The sequence below is a fragment of the Gracilinanus agilis genome, chromosome 6 (assembly GCF_016433145.1).
Source record: "Gracilinanus agilis isolate LMUSP501 chromosome 6, AgileGrace, whole genome shotgun sequence".
NCBI lineage: Eukaryota > Metazoa > Chordata > Mammalia > Didelphimorphia > Didelphidae > Gracilinanus > Gracilinanus agilis.
This window is the reverse complement of record NC_058135.1, coordinates 285,034,368-285,053,124: the sequence shown is the minus strand read 5'-3', so window position 1 is coordinate 285,053,124 and position 18,757 is coordinate 285,034,368. Positions and strand designations below refer to the sequence as shown.

The following is an 18,757-nucleotide window of genomic DNA, read 5'->3' as shown; positions in this document are numbered from 1 at the left end:
TCCTTCCTTCCTTCCTTCCTTCCTTCTTTCCTTCCTTTTTTTCTTCCTTCCTTTCCTTTCTGTCTTAATATCAATTCTAGCAAGGACTAGACAGTTTGGGTTAAGTGACTTACCTGGGATCACATAGCTAGGAAGTATCTGAGGCCAGATTTGAACCCTGATCTTGACCTTCCAGGACTGGTGCTCTGCCCACTGTGCTGCCCCAGTGCTCACATTTTCTAAATAAGGAAATTGAGGCCTGGCTGGGTTAAGGAATTTGCCCAAAATTATAAAGGTAGTAAGAGTCAGAGGCAAACGAAGAACCCAGGAGCTCTGGCCATAGATACAGCCTTTTCCTGAATGGAGGGAAGGGGCTGCTGTAGGAAAGGGACAGCCCGGGCTCCCTAGGCCAGACTCTGCAAGAGGCATTTTCGGGGCACCCCAGGAGGTAGGGAGCTTAGGGCTGGGGCCCAGGGGCGGGTCTGAGGGGGTGGGGCCAGGCTCACCCCTTTTCTCTCCCCACCAGGAGCAGCTGATTAAGGACTTCCGTGCCCTGCGCAGGGCTGCTAAAGACATGAAGCTGTTTGAGGCTGACCCTAAGTTCTTCTCCCTGGTGGTGGGCCACATCCTGCTCATGGAGGGGCTTGCCTGGCTGGTGGTCTACTTCCTGGGCACTGGCTGGGTCCCCACCATCCTCGCTGCTGTGGTCCTGGCCATCTCCCAGGTGAGCCCTGCCAGGTCAGGGCCCAGAGGGGTCACGGACCCTGGGAGTCTGCTTAAGCCCCACAGCTGGCTGCCATTTGGCCGATAATTGCAATGTGGCTGCCTGAAAGGGGGCCGCCATCTTCCTCAACAGATGGATCAGCCATCTTACCGTTTTGTGCTTTTGCCAAATTTTTGCCAAGCAGAAAAAGTGCAGCGGGTGGGAGGGGGGAGAGGGACTACACATGGAGCTCTGTCCCAGGGGAGAGCCTCCTGCTTCCCTTCCTCCCACCCCTTTATTTTGTGTGAGTCGAGGTGGCCTTGAAGCGGGGGGCCCTCCCTGCATTCAGACTATCTATAGGGCCTCCTTCTTCCTCCTCCTGATTAGTCAGTGTTCTCTACCTCATATCATGTCTAGGTTTCTGTATGCCACCTTCCTCTTCACTCCTTTAAGAGTCTCTGAAGACGGGAATGTTTTCATTTGTCTTTGGGGACCCGAGGGACAGGGCCTACCACACTGAAGGGGCTTCCAAATGGTTTTCTAATTGAATCCAATAGATGGGATCCTGAACCAGGTCCACTTCTTCCCTTCTCCCCAACCCTTTTGGGCTGCCTCTCTGCCATCTCTCCCCAGGCTCAGAGCTGGTGTCTGCAGCATGACCTTGGACATGTCTCGGTCTTCAAGAAGTCCAGGTGGAACTATGTGGCCCAGCAGTTTGTGATGGGACAGCTGAAGGTGAGGCTTGTGTGTGTGGTGGGGGGTAGTAGACCTATTTCTCCTTCCCTCACGGAAGCCAAAGTTCCCTTACTTTGGAGCTTGGGGTGGCAGCTGGGTAGAGGAGAGAGAACCCCGCACCTACATATTCAGAAGCCTCTTGGGGAGACCCAGCTGCACCACTAACTCATTAGGAGCGTCAGCCAACTCAGCTCTCCTTTCTGGGCCTCACATCCTTATCTGGAAAATGAGGGGGTCTGGGTCTGGATGGACCATTCAGGTCCAAATCTAAATCCATCTTCTGAGCTCGTTATTTGTTCTAAGCTCCACCATTCTTTATTCTGTATTCCAAGGCCTCTTCCAGCTCATACATTCTGTTCTTTGTTCTAAGGTCTTTCCTAGCTCTAATATTTATGTTCTAAAGTCCCTTCTAGCTTATACATTCTGTTCTTTGTTCTAAGGTCTTTCCTAGTTCTAATATTCTTTGTTCTATTTCCTAGATCTAATATTCTATGTTCTAAGGTCCCTTCTAGCTTATACATTCTGTTCTTTGTTCTAAGATCTTTTCTACTTCTAATATCCTATGTTCTAAGAGCCCTTCTACTTGTAACATTCTATGTTCTGAGGTCCTTTCCACCTCATACATTCTGTGTTCTTTGTTCTAAGGTCTTTCCTAGTTCTAATATTCTTTGTTCTAAGGTCTTTCCTAGCTCTAATATTCTATGTTCTAAGGTCTTTCCTAGCTCTAATATTCTATGTTCTAAGGTCTTTCCTAGCTCTAATATTCTATGTTCTAAGGTCCTTTCTAGCTTATACATTCTGTTCTTTGTTCTAAGGTCTTTCCTAGCACTAATATTTTATGTTCTAAGAACCCTTCTACTTGTAACATTCTGTGTTCTAAGGTTCCTTCTATCGTGGACCTAAGTTAGCTCCCGTCTTGAACATTCTCTGTTCTAAGGTCCCTCCCAGTTCTAACCCTTTATGTTCTGCTCTGTAGTTCCTGCTCCTCTGACATCTGACAATTCTATAATTGAATGCCAAGGCTCCATCTCTGCTTGAGGGGGACTTGCTCCTTGATGCATCTTTTCCTGGAGAGAGGATGGATGGCAGGGGAGACGAGCCCCTGGACTTTCTGACCTCCTGGCCCGGCCTTTGGGGATGTCCCTGGCTGGCTTGGGGTTGGGTATCCAACCATGAGCTCACTTGATCTTCTTGTCTGGTGGTTTTGGAGCACGAGGTCGGAGAGGGCCCTTCCGGTCCTGGCCGCTTCCATTCCATACCCCCCACTAGTGTCCTTTGTGCCCTGAACTTGACCTCGCCTCCCCTTTCTGTTCTCCAGGGCTTCTCAGCCCACTGGTGGAACTTCCGTCACTTCCAGCACCACGCCAAGCCTAATGTCTTCCACAAGGACCCAGACGTGACGGTGGCCCCCGTTTTTCTCCTGGGAGAGTCATCGGTGGAGGTATGGGCACCCCGTGCCATCCAGGGTGGCGTTTGAGCCTTTGGTGGGACAGAGCGGAAGGAGACACAGCTCAGCTCTGTGGCCTTCGCAATCCTCCGAGCCCAGATGAAGAGCCGGGCCAGGGCTGGAGGCTCACCAGGGCTCACCAGCTGGAGATACATTAGCTCAGGGCCGAGAGCACAGGACGGAGGTTTGGGGTTGGGAAGAGAGTCCCAGGGAGTGTCTGTTCCATTCCAGAGCCCAGACACGGGCAGGACTTCTTGACACTGAACATCGACTGGCCCCCCTGGGCCCAACCACTGTCCAGGCCTCTTAATCCTGGACATAGACAGTCTCCCCAAGCCCGGTCAAACCCCAGCCATGCTCAGCACCCCTGAGTCAGGCCACGGCCTGGACTTCCGCTCTCTGGCCATCCGAGGCACGTGAAGGTGAGAGTAGGGGTCCTTCTCAGCCCCATCCTCGTCAGGAGAAAAATAAGCCAGGCGGGAGGTCCTGCTGACCAGCTTGGAAAGAAAGGGGGGGCCACATGTGGACCGGAGACAGGCCGCCCCCCGTTCTGGCCGCCACACGACCAACGCAGCTTCCACTGGGGGGATTTTATCACCGGAGCCACAGAAACAAGGGCCCACGTTCCCAGGAGGCCCAGCTGTTCTTCCCTCCTCACCCAGCTCTCCTCTTTCTCCTCCTCCTCCAGTATGGCAAGAAGAAGCGGCGGTACCTCCCCTACAACCATCAACACCAGTATTTCTTCCTGAGTGAGTACTCTGGCTCCCCAGGGCTCTCCCGCCCACCTTCCTAGGACCCTGGGGCTAGACGGGCCTGGCTAAAGGAAGATGTGGCCTGATCACCGGCTGGGTGGGTAACTCAGAGACTTACTACGGTGGCTGGCAGAGTCAGGGTCCAAGAAAGGGTGGAGGAAGGGGAGGGGAGGGGAGGAAACACGTACTGACTAGGTGCCAAGAACCGTGCTAAGAGCTTTATAAAGATGTCCTCATCTGATCTTCACAACAACTGGGAGGCAACTGCTATTATTATTTCGCAATTTCATATTTTACAGGTGAGGAACTGAGGAAATGGGTAGAAGTGAAGTGACTTGCTCAGGGTCACATAGCTAGCAAGTATTGATGTCAGATTTGAACTCCAGGTCCAAGCATCAGGCTTAATTTAATAAGACAAAACTCATAAGAATAAATGTAGATTTGTTCTTGAGTAGAAAAAAAATCGACTTCACAAGTAGAAAAAGGGGCAGGATGGTTAGATAGCAGCCATTCTGAAAAAGATCTGAGGGCTTTAGTGGGCCACAAGCTCAAATAGTCAGTGGACTCTACTCTGGTCAGACCTTACCTGGAGGATCGTGTTCAGTTCTGGAGACCACAAATTGAGAAGGGTGTTGATAAACTGGAGGATGACCAGATGGGTGTAATACTGAAATAGCATTACTAGGGGCAGCTGGGTGGCTCAATAGATTGAGAGCCAGGCCTACAGATAGGAGGTCCTGGGTTCAAATCTAGCCTCAGACACTTTCTAGCTGTGTGACCCTGGGCAAGTCACTTGACTCCCCCCCCCCCATTGCCTACCCTTACCACTCTTCTGCCTTGGAACCAATACACAGTATTGATGCTAAGATGGAACATGAGGGGTTAAAAAAATCCCTCACTTCCTGTCCTTTGATGATGATGATAATGATGATGATGATGATGATGATAATGATAATGATGATGATGATGATGATGATTCTCATCCCCCTCACATCTCTCTAAAGTCCCACAGAATGCTGCCTGCCTTTTCCACTGTGCCCTCTGGAATAGCTCTTCCATAGGCATCAACCTCCCCTTCAGCCTAGATCTTGTCCCCTTCTACTCCTTCCATCTACTTACTAACTCTTACTGAAGCCTGGCTCTCCCACGCCCCAAGACACCACTTCCCTGGCCACCCTTTCCAGGCCTGGCAGCACCTTATTCTCCTTAACTGGCTCATGTGGAGATTCAAATCCAGGGGTTCCAGAATCTAAGACTAGAACATGAGATTTGAAAGAATGGGTCAGGCTAGATAAGGTTCTCCTGGTTCTTGGTTCTATGTTCCAGCACCTCCAAGGTGGCCTTTTGTGCTTTCCTTAAGAGAGGAACTTGGGCTTCTTTCCAATAACCTTCAAGCTAACTTCCCTAGGCCTCAGTTTCCTCATCTGTAAAGTGTGACTGTTAGATTCTATGCCCCAGGAGGTCTCTTCCAGTTCTGGATTTGGGAGTTTCTGATTCCTCACCTCAGCCTTTTCCCTGGGTACCCCCTAAGCATCTGGTCAGCTTAGCCATCTTCCCACTAAGTCCTGGAATGGGGTGAGAAGCCCCTCCCCTGCTCATAGTCCCTGCTCTTCCCCCACAGTTGGGCCACCCCTCCTCACCCTGGTGAACTTTGAGGTGGAAAACCTGGCATACATGCTGGTGTGCATGAAGTGGGCGGTGAGTGATGGGCTGGGGGTGGTCCTCAGGGAAGGTGTGAGGGAGGAGATCGACTGTAAGGGGGGAAAGAGACAGAGGAGAGAACCCTCTGCAAAGGTGTGTGTGTGTGTGTGTGTGTGTGTGTGTGTGTGTGTGTGTGTGTGTGTGTGTGTGTGTGTGACAGACAGACAGACAGAGACAGAGACAGTCAGAGAGAAAGAGGGACAGAGAAAGAGAGAGACAGAGACAGAGACAGAGAAAGAGACAGAAAGAGAGAGACAGAGAGGGAAGGAGAGAGAGAGAAGGAGGAGGAGGAGAAGGAGAAGGAGAAGGAGAAGGAGAAGGAGAAGGAGGAGAAGAAGTTAGTGTGGGAGTGTGGGAGAAGGATGGTGGAGGGAGCCCTCTTGAAAGAGGCGTGTGTGTGTGTGTGTGTGTGTGTGTGTGTGTATGTACATTCACAAATATGTAAGAGAGAGAAAAAAGACACTCAGAGAGGTGACAAGAAGAGATAAAGACAGTCTCAGACATCAAGAACAGTCCTGGGAACAAAGGAGACAAGAGGTGACTCACCCAGCTGTTCTGGAGTTGAACTGAATGGGAATCAGGAAGGATGGGCTCCCTTTCCCCTGCCTCATTCATTCATCCATCCATCCATCCATTCATTCATTCGTTTGTTCTCCTTCCCTGGGTTACTCCTCCCCCATTCTATGTTCAGTTTGGAGCTCTCCCCTGAGAGAGCCATAAGGGGGAAAGACATAGATGAGGGCCCTGAATGTCCCAATCGCCTCTCCATCTCCCTAGGACTTGGTCTGGGCCATCAGTTTTTACATCCGTTTCTTCTCCTTCTACGCGCCCTTCTACGGTATCCCAGGGACCCTGCTCCTCTTCGCCTCTGTCAGGTATGAACTGGCCAGACCGCTGAGTTGGCTTCACACATTCATTCATTCATTCATTCATTCATTCATTCATTCATTCAGGCCAGCATTGAACCTGCATTTCTTTCTTTATAAGCCTTTCTGGTCCAGCCAAGGCAGAAGAGAAGTCAGGGCTAGGCAAAGGGGGTTAAGTGACGTGGCTAGGGTCCCTCCGCTAAAAAGGGACTGAGGCCAGGTTGGAACCCTTGAACGTGCATTTATTAAAGCTGACTGGGCGCCAGGGATACAGAGAAAGGCGCACGGGCAGCCCCTGCCCGCAAAGGGCTCATTGTCTAAGGCGGGAACTTCCTGCATGTAAGTAGGCACAAATGGGCCACAGGCGGAGTAAACAAGAGCAGCTCCATCTCCGGGCCCCTAAGGCAGCCTCCTACCCCTGGGGATGGAGCCCCTTGGACCGCAGGGCGCGGGCCACCGCAGGGGGCTCGAGGCACTCCGGCCCGTGGCCCCGCCGTCCTTACTCAGCTGACTTCCCCATTGGGGGCGTCCCCCGCGAGCTCAGCAGGGCACCGCCCATTTCGCCCCCTCTCCAGGGTCCTGGAGAGTCACTGGTTCGTGTGGGTCACCCAGATGAATCACATTCCCAAAGACATCGGCAGCGAGAAACACCGAGACTGGGTCAGCGCGCAGGTGAGTGAGCAGTGCTTGGGGTGGAGATCCGGGAGGTGAGCGGGTCTGAGGGTCCGAGGGCGGGGCCGGGGGGGGGGAGGGGGAGGCAGGGGACTCTTACTGAGTCTTTCATATTTCCGAAGCACCCTGGACCTTGGACAAGTGGCCGGCGGCCTTTGGTTAAAGCTCAAACTTTTATTAAAAGTAATACCATTGTAAGGCTGGGGGAGAGACAGAGACAGAGACGGAGACAGAGAGAAACAGAGAGAGAGACGGAGAGACAGAGACAGAGACAGAGAGAGACGGAGAGAGACAGAGACAGAGACAGACAGACAGAGAGACAGAGAGAGACAAAGACGGAGACAGAGAGACAGAGAGACAGAGACAGAGACAGAGACAGAGATAGAGAGAGACAGAGAGAGGGAAACAGAGAGGGAGGCGGAGAGAGAGAGAAGCCTATAATTTGCATATGTGTGCATTTATGTAGCTATAGTTGTAAGCTATGACCTGTCCAGGGTCCCCCAGGAAAAAACTGTCTAATAAGAACGGATGTCCGATCTGGCTGGATAGAAACCGGGGATTCTTGGCTCCATCCACTGCGCCACCTGGCGGCTGTCACTGAACACTTTCCTCCCAGTTATGAGTTAGGTAGTGAAAGAATAATAAAATTATCCCCATTTTCCAGATGAAGAAACTGAGGCTGAGAGGGGGGAGGTAACATAGCCAGATAGAAAGGGACGAGGGCAGCATTAGAACCCAGACCCCGAGCCTCTGAATCTGGGGCTGTGCCTGACTTTCCCGCCCCTGGGTCCTCCCTACAGCTGGAAGCCACCTGCAACGTGGAGCAGTCCCTCTTTAACGACTGGTTCAGTGGCCACCTCAACTTCCAGATCGAGCACCAGTGAGTGGGGGTCCGGGCTGGGCTGGGGAGGGCCAGGCGTGAGGGCAGAGCGATGGCTCTGGCGTCTGGAAGCTGGGCCAGATGGCACCTTCGCTCTCTGCCCGCTGGGTCCCAGCAGAAGTGGAGGGAGGGCGGCCAGGAGAGGAGGGCAGACGGGCTCTGGGGGTCCTCGCTCTGGTGCTGGGAGGGACCTCAGAGGCCATCAAGCCTGACCTCCTCATTTTACAGATGAGGAAACTGAGGCCCAAGAAGGTTCCCAGGGCCCTGCCCAAGGTCCCCTCGTCCCCCCGGCCTCTCAAGCCTCCTCTCCCCGTTTTTTCCAGCCTCTTCCCCACCATGCCGCGGCACAATTACCACAAGGTCGCCCCGCTGGTCAAGTCTCTGTGTGCCAAGCACGGGCTCAGCTACGAGGTGAAGCCTTTCCTGAAGGCCCTGGTGGACATCGTCAGGTAAGCTGCCTACTGTGTGCGGAGCCCTGAGCAGGGGGAGAGGGGAGAGGAGGTGCTGGCGGCCCTCGGGAGGGTCAGGGGGGCCCCGGCCTGTTCTCTACCTCCCCGAAGGCCTTCTCATGCTTGTTCCTGATTTGGGGGAGGCGATTGCTGCATCTAAAGGGTCTTGGGGAGCAGACGGGGGGACCAGACGTGTTCTTTAGCCCCAGGGAGAGAACTGGGAGCCGTGCTTGGGCTGGGGGTGAGGTACGGAGCAGGGCGGGCAGGCTGGGTGTCCAGAGGTGCTCTCTGACCCATCGGGGCCTTCAAAGAGCAGGGCGGGCTGCCTCGCAGGGCTGGCAGAGGCTCCTTTTCCAGAGGAGGAACCCAAAGACTTGTCTCGGCTCCCACAGCTGGCTGGAAGGGCTGAGTTAGAACCCAGATCTCCCAGCCTCCGCTCTTGCTTTCTCTGTGACTCCGTATTGCTCAGGCCAAGGCCAGCGGACCCTAGTGGGCTGGTCAGTCGCCCTTTGTGCCAGGGCCATCCCCGATTCTGAGCCGTCACAGGGAAGGTGAGGTCTCCAGGCATGGCCGCCTGCTGGTCCAAATGCCCTCCACTGGGTGGATGTCCCTTCCTTCTGCACAGGTCCCTGAAGAAGTCTGGCGATGCTTGGCTCGAGGCGTACCTCCATCAATGACGCTGCCTAGGCAGTGAGCGGGCCCGGGGAGGTGGGCATATCCAGCCCCATGTGCACACGGAGAGACTGGCCAGCCCCCCTCAGCGTGGCCTGACCCTGAACCCCCTGAGGCACCCCAGCTCTGTCAGGCTCTTGGCAGCTGCTTTGGGGGAGTTGAGGGAGGAGGCTGTGAGCCGGGAAGGCCGTGGCCCGAGTCCTTTGAAGACGGCATCTCTCAGCCCTGGCATCGCTGGCGCCCGCTTTTCCCTCAGGGCCAGCCCAGAAAGCTTCCTCCAGACTTGGGTGTCTCCTCTGGGGCCTTCGGTGCCCTGGGCCCACCTGGGTCTTTTCTGGCCCTGAAGCCGCAGGCCCCGCCTGGAGGGATCCCAGGGCTCGTGCCAGGCTCAGGGCCAGTCCGTGGGAGCACCCGCGGCAGAGACCTTCTCTGATCTGCTCTCTGCTTCTCCCTTCGACTCCTGCCAGCCTCGGGCCCCTGCACTGTAGCTTCGTGATTAAAAACACACCCAGAAACTGGACCCAGCTCTGGTCACTCGTGCATTGAGCGAATCCTCTTGGCGTGGGCTGTGGCGGCAGGGAGCCTGGAGTGGGGGAGAGGGTTGGGGTTAAATCCTGTCTCTACCCCAGACTCTCTGTGGGGCTTTGAGCCAATCATCCTCCCAGGGCCTCAGTTTCCCCAACTGTAAAGTGGGAGAGTAGGACTAGAAGGCTTCTGGAGACCCGTCTAGCTTAAAAATGTCTATGGTCCTGGCATGTGTGCGTGCGTGCGTGTGTGCGGGCACGTGTGTGTGGTTTCTTATTCCCATCCCCGCCTTCCACCCCCAACCCCCACTTTGTCTCTAATGCTTCTGCTGTTCTATGCTTTAAAGGGATCTGGAGTCAGAAAGGATCTCCTAAATCAGCTAGTCCAACGCTCCTCACTTTACAGTTGAGGAAACTGAGATAAGTAAGAGCCAGAGGTAGGATTTGAATCCAGGTCCTCTGACTGCTGGGTCAGAGCTCTTCCTGCCGTTCCAGGCTACTGCCTGTCCTCACCCAGTTTGGTCAGCCTCGATCCTAAAGTCCAGGCAGAACGCAGGTGGGCATGGGTCAAAAGGCAAGGCTGCTTAGGGCCAACCACGGCAGCTTGGCTTACCTGCCTCCCTGCCCCCGACAGCACTGGCCCAGAGAGGAAGGGGAGATGCGAAGTGAGTCCCCTGCTGCCCCAGCATCTTCTGGGATGAGTGGGCACCGGGCCCCTCTTCTGTGGCCCCCGAAATGCCAGGTCGCTCCTGAGCTGCCTCTCCTTCCTTCCCTCCCCGCCCCAGGGCCCTGGCTGGCTCTCAGCCATCCGTGAGCCCCTCACGTAGTGGCTGGCCAGTCTGGGTCCTCCCCTCCCTGGGCACCCTGCACTTGAACATAAATTTGGGAGCCTGAAAAGACCTTCAGAGCCTCTAGGAAATGAATCCTGGAATGGTGGGATCTCAGACACAGGGAAGGGGGCGAGCCGGCCAGCCTGGTACATATAAAACCCACAGGTTGGTGGCCACCTTTGTGGCCCGAGGCATGGAATGGCTGGCCTCAGAGTGCCAGGGATGCCAGCTTAAGGCCAGGGTGGCCTTGCCCGACAAAGCCCAACGTGCCCTCTGGAGGGAGACAAAGAGACACAGAAAGATGTCGCAGAGGCCCAAAGCAACAGTGGCCTCCCCTGGGCATCGCCAGCTCTGTCTGACCCATTTGCCTAAACTGCCCCCATGGCCACCCCTCACTTCCGTAGAGGCTCCATTAGCCTTCCCACAGCAGGCCGATGCACCCCGTGACTCCATTGACTTATCTGGGCAGGTGCCCCCTCCGGCTGGTTCTGGAGTGGAAGCTCCTGGACGGCAGCGTCTGTTTTCATTTTTGACTCTCTCCCCTTAGTGCTGTGCTTGGCGCCTGGCAGGCAGGGACTACTTGTTGGATGAATGAATGAGTGACTGACTGAATGAACGAGCAGAGAAGCAAAGAGAGGAGCCGGATTACAGAGGGAGACGGGACCAGGCGGCCACTAAAGGCAGATGGCGGCCAGACGAGGGACGGGAAAGGAGGCAGAAGGAGACTGAAGTTCTTTGTACGGGTCAATAGGGAAGAGTTGGTTCCCCAAGCATAGCATCTGCCATCAGCAATCAAGCTTTTATTAAGCACCTACTGTGTGCCGGGTCCCACACTGGGCAATGGGGATACAATGACCCCCAAAATGAAAGGATTCTGAGTCACAGTTCTAGGAGGGGAGAAGCCATGGACATAACGTAAGGGAGAAGGCCACTGGTTCTTGGGGGCACCAGAAAAAGACTCCTTTAGGAAGAGAGATGAATGGTGCTCCCAAGGGGGGCTCATCTCTCAAGGAGCCATGCCCAGCCTTCTGCCTTCCCAAGCCCGGGCAGCTTCTGCCACAAACTGGCTGAGGGGCCCAAGGCCACATCTGGCTGCCAGGCTGTGCCATCCCATGTCCAGCCTGCCCTTCTTGCTCCAGGTTTCCCAAGATGCCTCTAGCAGTGGCTGGTCCTGAGGGGGCTGCCCTGAGCTCCCAGAGTACGAGGGCACCTCCTGATGGGCGCTGGCACGTCCTCCCTGGCCCGGGAGCTACTTGGGCACAGATCTTAGTCCTCCCACCACACTGCAAACTCATCCAGAGGGGGAAGTGGCAGGAGGACCGGCTTCCAGGACAGGGGCAGCCTCGACCTTGCCATCACCAGATGGGACGCTGTTGTTCCTTGAGGTCCCGATCTGGGAAAGCTGAGGGCACGGCCTGGCTGTCCAAAGCCCAGCTCCCCAGCCTCTCTGTCCTGCCCTGGCTGCTGGCAGCCGGGGAGACGACTCTTTCCCCCGGACTCAGCCTCACGCGGAGCCTGGTCTGGACCCTGGACCTTCTGTCTTGGAATCAATGCCGTGCATTGGTTCCGAGGCAGAAGAGCAGTAAAGGCTAGATAATGGTGGTTAAAGGACTTGCTCAGGGTCACTCAGCTGAGAAGTGCCCGAGGCCAAACTTGAACCCAGGACTTTCTCTCCCTAGGCCTGGTTCTCCATCCACGAAGCTGTCTAGTTGCCCCCTCCTCCATCATTGCTGATGGAGCTTTAGCACTAGTTTAGTGCCCAGGATCCCAGATGTCTCCCCTGGGGGCGATCCTCCTCAACGAGGGGTCCCCACAGGAAGTCTTGGATTAATCCAAGGCAAGGTCCTAATGAGGAATTCAGACAGCAGGGACAGGGATGGGCCCACTGCACCCACGGTAGGCCCCTCTGGGGTGGTTGGGGTCTCAGGGGTCTCAGAAGTTAAGAACTGGGGAGGCCAGAGTGGGAGCCAATGAAGGGGCAGGATGGAATGGACATGAGAAAAGAGGTGATGGCCAGGCGTCCGGGGCAGAGGGCCACCCACTCCTCCAGCCTGCCCTGGGCATCGAGGGAGTGGCAGGAGAAGCAGCCAGGCTTAGAAGGGGGAGCCAAGATTTGGGCTGGGAGGTGGAAAGGGCCTCAAGGCCCTCTGGCACCCCAAGAGCCCCTTTTAGGGAGGCCCCGAGGGTTCTGAAGTGACTTCTCCAAGGTCACATAGGTACTAAGGGGCCAGAATTGGCATTCAGACCCTGGCCCTGTCTCTCTGCCGCTTCCTACCCCAAGGCTCCCCCTCGGACAAGACGCTCCAGACATTCCTGACAGCCTCCATGGGAGGTGCCGGACTCGTCCCAAGGCCGACCACCCTCCCGGGGTCAGCTAGGAGGGCCGGCCAGCCTCCAGGACACTCTGTCCTCCTCGTGTGGGTCCAGAGCAGGCCGGGTCACGGCCCCAGCGGTGGGCCGGATTCCCAGAGGTTACACATCACCCGCAGACCTGGGCTTAACACAAAAGGTCGATTTTTATTGAGTAACAAGAACAGCAGAACAAAATGGGCCTTCATTGGTTCCCAAACATTGAAAGGGGGGGAGAGGGATGGCGAGTCATTAAATCAAGTTCTGTTCCCCAGGAATGCAGCCTCCGGGGGGAAAGGGATGGGGAAGGGGGTCAGGAAAGGTCCCTTGAAATGTCAGGAACATTCAGTTCAGAACTGCCAACAGCCCAGGGAGGGAGGGCTGGGGATTTGGGACTAAGACAGAGGAACGTCTCCCCCTCGTCGGCTGTGACCCCGAAAGCATCGCCGTCCTCATTCCCGCAGGAAGAACAAATCTGTTAGTAGGTTAGGTTGGAGACGCGGCTTCAAATTCCCCCAGATTTGGAGGGCAGCAGGGCCAGGTGATGGTGCCCGCTGGGACCAGGGGGCTGAGCCCTGGGCTCTGACGGGGCCCTTTCTCCTTCCCAATCTTCCATCATTTCTCTGGGTCCCTTCCCCTCTCATCCTCCGAACCCCCAGGTCTTGGGGGCCTCTCCTCTGCCACCTCTGGCACTCGAGACTCACAAGCAAGGGCTCCCCTCCAGGCTGCCATCTCTGACCAGCCTGGCCCCCTCTAGGCAGCTCAGGGGCATTGGGAAGGGGGCTGGGCCCCGGGGAAGGACCATTTTCCCGGGAGAGCCAAGGACCACTACGTTGACGACGGCACACATTCTATTCCACCGAAGACTTTTAAAGGGAGTGCTACGGACCGTGACTACTTCTAACCATCACCTGCTTTGGAGTCGGGGGCCCAGAGACGTGACCAGCTAAATCGAACGTGTGTTCAGTCTGAAAGTAGTTATCAGCCCAGATAATGAAGGGATGAAGAGCCCTCAGAGGGCCTCATCAGGCAGAAGTCTGAGAGTCTCACACATCCTGTTCTGGGGTGGCAACAAGAATCGGGCATTTCTCAAGCTCAGGGGGCAGCGGCTGCAGGACCGGCAAAAAGCCTACCTGGCCCGGGGAGGGGCAGAAAGGGCAGCGGAGGCTCCCTCCGGCCTCATCTCCTGGATCTTCTCCATAGGGTGAGCCTCGGCTCTTCACCCGGTACTCTGCCCACCCCACCATCCCGACAGGCATCGCCAGGGACTTCCTGAGGCCCAAGGCTGGAAGCTGCGCCTTCGCTCTAAGAGGGCCCGGCCTCCGAATCATAGAGGACATTTCCTGGGGTCTCTCCGGGCTCCCAACACCTCCCAGACCCAAGGAGAGGTGGGCCAGGGAGGCTAGATACACCAAGGCTGGAAGAAGGGCCCGTGAGAGGAGGTGGGCCGTGCTGGTGCTCCCCAAAAAGGGAGATCCTGGATCCTGGCAACGGGAGGGAGCTTGGAGGACGTCCAGGCCAACACCTTCATTTTACAGAGACCAAAACAGGCCTCAGAAAGGGGGGGGGGGGAGTCTAAAAATCACACCCTGGCGTGGTTTGTGCTGGACGTGCAAGAGTGGCCAAAGGGATTGTCCAGCCACCCCCCCCCCCAGGATCTGAGGGAATCTCCGGGCTCCAGCCTCCCCCTCCAAAGGAGCCCCTCCCGGCGTCTGGGTCCAAAAAGGAGAATTTCCTTGTGGAATCTTAAGGCCGCTGCGAGGTGTGCTGAGACAGGTGGCACGAGGCCGGCCGTTGTTCCTCCAAAGAGAAGGCAGTTCGGTCTAGGAGACAGCACGGGCTCCCTGCGGGGCCAGAGAACGCGGGAGCCCGCCGGTGGGATCTCGGGCCAGTCCCGCTCCCTTCTCGGCCTCACTTTCCCCCTCTGTAAAAGGGGGCTGCGCTATCTAAGGGGAAGACGGGCCGAGCTGGCCAGAGGCCGCAGGGTCTCGGCATCGAGGGCACCTCGGAAGGCCGTCTGCTCTGAGCCCCTCGTTTGAAGGGACAGAGGCGGGAAGTGAAGCCCAAAGATTGCCCAAGGGAGAAGCAGGGATGGGATTTGAACCCAGGTCTCCTGATAGCACAGCCAGAGTCCCTTCCCACCACCTCGGGCTGATCCTCTGAGGGAGGCCCCAAAGCTCTGGTCCTAAGAAGGAATCGCATCTCAGGACAAATCAGAGGGCAGTTTGTGAGCTGTTCAGGAGTGTGAAATGGCCAGGGGGCCGGGGCCTCTCCTCCAAGGAAAGCCTGGTGAGGAAGGCCCCAAAGAGTGGGTCTGAGGCCCAGAGGCTGGACCAGCGGCTGGCAGAGATGACAGGCAGGGGCTGAGGGTGGATGTCGAAGACAACACAGCCCCATCTCTTTCTTTCCCTTGGGGAAGAGAGAGCTTGGGACTCATGGCAGGATGAAGAGGGAGGGCAGGCTGTTATGTGAAGGCCAGAAACAGAAGCTAGATTTGGCCACGTGATGAGGAGTGAGACTCGACATTTAGGCTCGGATCCTAGCAACTCCACCAACCAAGAGGGCCCGTTCCATCTCCCAACCACGCCACCCCCATCCCCTGATAAGAACCCAGCCAGATCAGCCATTGCCAGGTGCCAGGAAATTGTGCTCTGAAGAGAGAAAGAAAGAAGAGGAGAGAAGCAGAGAAGAGAGAGGGAGAGAGAAGGAGCAGGAGGGTCGGGGAGAAACAGAGCAGAGAGACAGAGACAGACAGACAGACAGAGACAGAGGGAGAGAGGGAGAGAGACAGACAGAGAAAAACAGAGACACAGAGAGACAGAGAGAGACAGACAGACAGAGACAGAGGGAGAGAGGGAGAGAGGGAGAGAGACAGACAGAGAAAAACAGAGACACAGAGACACAGACAGACAGAGACAAAGGGAGAGAGGGAGAGAGAGAGAAACAGAGAGACAGACAGGCAGACAGAGGGAGAGAGACAGACAGTGAAAGACAGAGACACAGAGAGAGACAGAGACAGACAGACAGAGACAAAGGGAGAGAGGGAGAGAGACAGAGAAACAGAGAGACAGACAGGCAGACAGAGACAGAGAGACGGAGAAAGACAGAGAGAGTCACAGAGAGAGACAGACAGAGACAGAGACAGACAGAGACAGAGACAGAGAGGGAGGGAGGGACAGAGAGACAGGCAGAGAGAGGGAGGGAAAAAGAGGGTGGGAGGGGGAGAGACAGAGAGTTAGAGACAGAGATGGGAGGAGGGAAGGAGAGGAAAGGAAAGAAGGGAGACAGACGGAGAGAAAGGAGATGTCCGAGGGGGCTTTCCTGAAATGGCCCTGCAGCCTCTGGAGGAGCTCGAGGTCCTCTAACCCTACGGGGCTGCTCAGCCCCCCACCTCCCCTCCCCACGGTGCCCTAAGGGGTGGCTTCATTTGTGGAGGTAAGCGTCCAACCAGAGATCTCCCGACTTCTTCAAGGACCTGTGGGGGGAAGAGGAGGCTTTCAGGGTCAGAGACTTAAAGCTGGGAGGAACCTTAGAGTGCTTCTAGGCCAACATTCTCATGTTATAGATGGGGAAACTGAGGCCCAGAGAGGGGGAAAGTCATTTGTTGTAATTATACATCCAAGTTACAGGTGGCAGAATGAGGATTTGAACTCGGCTCCTCTGAGGGCCAGCCAGTGAGTGAGCAGCAGATGTGGGATAGGAACTCGGGTCCTTCTGACCTAAGCCCCGGGTTCTCCCCATCCACCCCATTCCTTTATAGAGGAGGGGAATCAGGGCCCAAATTCACACGAGGTGGGCAGCACGGGGTGTGCCAGCTTGGAGTCTGAGGCCCAGCTCTCGTCCCTTCACCTCGATGGGCCTCACTCTCCCCATCTCTAAAACGTGGGAGTTGAAGTCTCCCAGGCTTTGAAGAGTCAGAATTCGAATGCAGGGCTTCCTGGCTGCCCCCTCCCCGTCCCCTGACCCTCGGGAGCCCGAGCAGCGCCCCCGCCGTCGCTTACCCCACGATGTCCAGAAGGGCTCTCAGGAGCGGCTTCTCTTGGTACAGGATGCCGTGCTTGGCACACAGAGACTTGACCAGCGGGGCGACCTTGTGGTAATTGTGCCGCGGCATGGTGGGGAAGAGGCTGCGCGAGGGGCAGGGAGAGGGGGTGAGCGAGGCCTGGGGGAGGCCGTCGGGCCGCCCCTTCCCCCTGCAGAGGCGCCGGTGATGGGAGAGGGCCGGGGGGCAGCCCGGTGCCCAGCCAGGGCACGGCAGAGGGAACTTCCCTGTGGAGGGCTCCGCGGAGCTCCTCCGTTTTAGAATGGCTGTTGGGGGGCCGAGGAGAGAGCAGAGCCCGCTGCCCACACTTAGAAGGGGGCCTGGACCTAAGCAGTGACCCTCACGCCCGCCTGGGACCCCCAGCCTGCTCCTCTCCCCTCGTGGCAGCGGCCTTGTGCCTGTGACGGGCTGTGACGGGGCACGCCGGTGGGTACACGCAGGAGGCACCTACAAAGCGTTCCCCGGGTGCCAGGCACTGCTGTCAGAGCCACAGACCAGAACACGTTGGCACTGGCTGTGCCACCCCAGGCCGGGAATGTTCTCCCTCTTCTTAGGATCTCAGGCTTCCTAAGACTCAGACCGGGCACCGCCTCCCCCAGGAGGCCTTCCCGGCCCCCCGAATGTTAAACCTCTCCTGAACTGCCCCGCCGCCCCCCGCGGGCCCTCCGTGGCTGCCGCCCGCACTCACTGGTGCTCGATCTGGAAGTTGAGGTGGCCGCTGAACCAGTCGTTGAAGAAGGACTGCTCCACGTTGCAGGTGGCCGACAGCTGCCCGAAGAGGGAGGATTGAGGATGAGGAGGGGAGCCCCCCCCCCAGCGCCAGAATCCCCAAGAAGCCAAGCTGGGAGAGGCCAGAAGGCATCCCCTCAGAGCGCCCCCCACCCGTGCCTGGAGACCCCCTGGGACAGGGAGCTCACTACCGCTGGGGGGAGCCCTTTCCACAGCCCCCCTCAGGAACAATTTCCCTCTCGGTTGGTCTCCATCTGTTTCTTTGTCCCGTGCTGCTGTTAGGCCCGGTTCTGCCCTCTGCGGCCAAGCGGAACCCGCCTGACCCCCCGCCTCCTCTGCCAGACATTCCTGCCCCGACTTCTCTTCTGGGGAAGAGCGTGCCGCGTGCCTTTAAGCCGTGTCGGGGTGACCTGCCCCCCGAGTCTGCCCTCTGCTCCCAGATCCTCTTGCTCCACCCACATGCTATAGGGGAGCCCCCATCGGCGAAGCACCATTTGCCTCCGCTCGGTGAAATTTGGGTAGAGGTCCGAGTCGGTGACGGCCGGCCAGAGAGCCGCGTCCTCCGCAGGCGGAAGGGAAGAGACGCCCCGACCCGGCCGCAGCCCTCACCTGGCCGCTGAGCCAGTCCTGGTACTTCTCCCGGTCGATGTCCATGGGGATATGGTTCATCTGCGTGACCCACACAAACCAGTGACTCTCCAGGAACCTGGCGAGGGAACACCACCGGGACAGCCGTTACCCCCTCTGGAGCCCCAGGGACCCCTCAGGGCTTCCAAGAGCCTGGCGACCCGGGCACAGGGAAGGTGGCGCCTTCACTGCTCCCTGGGGCCACCCACTCACGCCAGGGTCCCACGGGTGACTCGTGTGGGAGGAGGCTCGGGAAATCTAGGCCAATAGAAGATGTTTCCCCACATGGCTCAATGCCCAAGAGGGCATGGCTACAAGCGGGCAGTGGGCATGTGGGCACAGGCTGCACTGGCAGGAGGTCAAGGCTAAGTTCTGGGGCTTTTGAGTCTGCACATGCCGGCTTGGTGCTGGCCTGAACTGCCCTCACATTCATCAGTCAGGTGTCTGGTCCTAAGGAAGAGAGCAAAGGGGAGGGGACCCCCGGGGTGACTTCTGGGGCCCCTGAGCTCCCCGTGGAACATGGGGGCCCTTAAGGAAGCGAGCCTTTGGGATGGGGGTAGAGTGGAGACAAGCTTTGTTCCTTGTCCGCAAGAACCAACCGGTACGGCTACCTGATAAAGTTGAGGAAACAGAGAGCTCCCAGGACCCCGTAGAAAGGGATGTACGTGATGAAGAAGCGCGTGTAGTAACTGATGGCCCAGGCCAAGTCCTAGGAGGGGAGACAAGAGATTAGATCCCAGAGAGAGAGAGGGAGGGAGGGAGAGACAGAGACAGAGAGAGAGAGAGAGAGAGAGAGGGAG

General features: G+C 56.9%; 2 protein-coding genes across 2 annotated transcripts in view; one reads left to right on the top strand and one right to left on the bottom strand.

Moving 5' to 3' along the window:
• LOC123252764 (fatty acid desaturase 3-like) overlaps nucleotides 1-9,376 on the top strand; it is a 30,503-nt gene extending 21,127 nt beyond the window's left edge. The window contains exons 2-11 of the mRNA XM_044682011.1: nucleotides 506-703; nucleotides 1,316-1,417; nucleotides 2,736-2,858; nucleotides 3,553-3,613; nucleotides 5,238-5,314; nucleotides 6,095-6,192; nucleotides 6,759-6,855; nucleotides 7,656-7,735; nucleotides 8,059-8,184; nucleotides 8,810-9,376. Of these exons, the coding sequence (XP_044537946.1) occupies nucleotides 506-703; nucleotides 1,316-1,417; nucleotides 2,736-2,858; nucleotides 3,553-3,613; nucleotides 5,238-5,314; nucleotides 6,095-6,192; nucleotides 6,759-6,855; nucleotides 7,656-7,735; nucleotides 8,059-8,184; nucleotides 8,810-8,861 (1,014 nt within the window). The 3' untranslated portion in view covers nucleotides 8,862-9,376. The remainder of the gene's footprint in view (nucleotides 1-505; nucleotides 704-1,315; nucleotides 1,418-2,735; nucleotides 2,859-3,552; nucleotides 3,614-5,237; nucleotides 5,315-6,094; nucleotides 6,193-6,758; nucleotides 6,856-7,655; nucleotides 7,736-8,058; nucleotides 8,185-8,809) is intronic.
• Nucleotides 9,377-15,793: 6,417 nt separating this feature from the next.
• The window catches only part of FADS2 (fatty acid desaturase 2), a 30,519-nt gene continuing 27,555 nt past the window's right edge, over nucleotides 15,794-18,757 (bottom strand). Inside the window, exons 6-10 of the mRNA XM_044682010.1 lie at nucleotides 18,569-18,666; nucleotides 17,940-18,036; nucleotides 17,290-17,369; nucleotides 16,561-16,686; nucleotides 15,794-16,034 (exon numbers count right to left, since the gene is read on the bottom strand). Coding sequence (XP_044537945.1) covers nucleotides 15,983-16,034; nucleotides 16,561-16,686; nucleotides 17,290-17,369; nucleotides 17,940-18,036; nucleotides 18,569-18,666 — 453 coding nt within the window. The 3' untranslated portion in view covers nucleotides 15,794-15,982. The remainder of the gene's footprint in view (nucleotides 16,035-16,560; nucleotides 16,687-17,289; nucleotides 17,370-17,939; nucleotides 18,037-18,568; nucleotides 18,667-18,757) is intronic.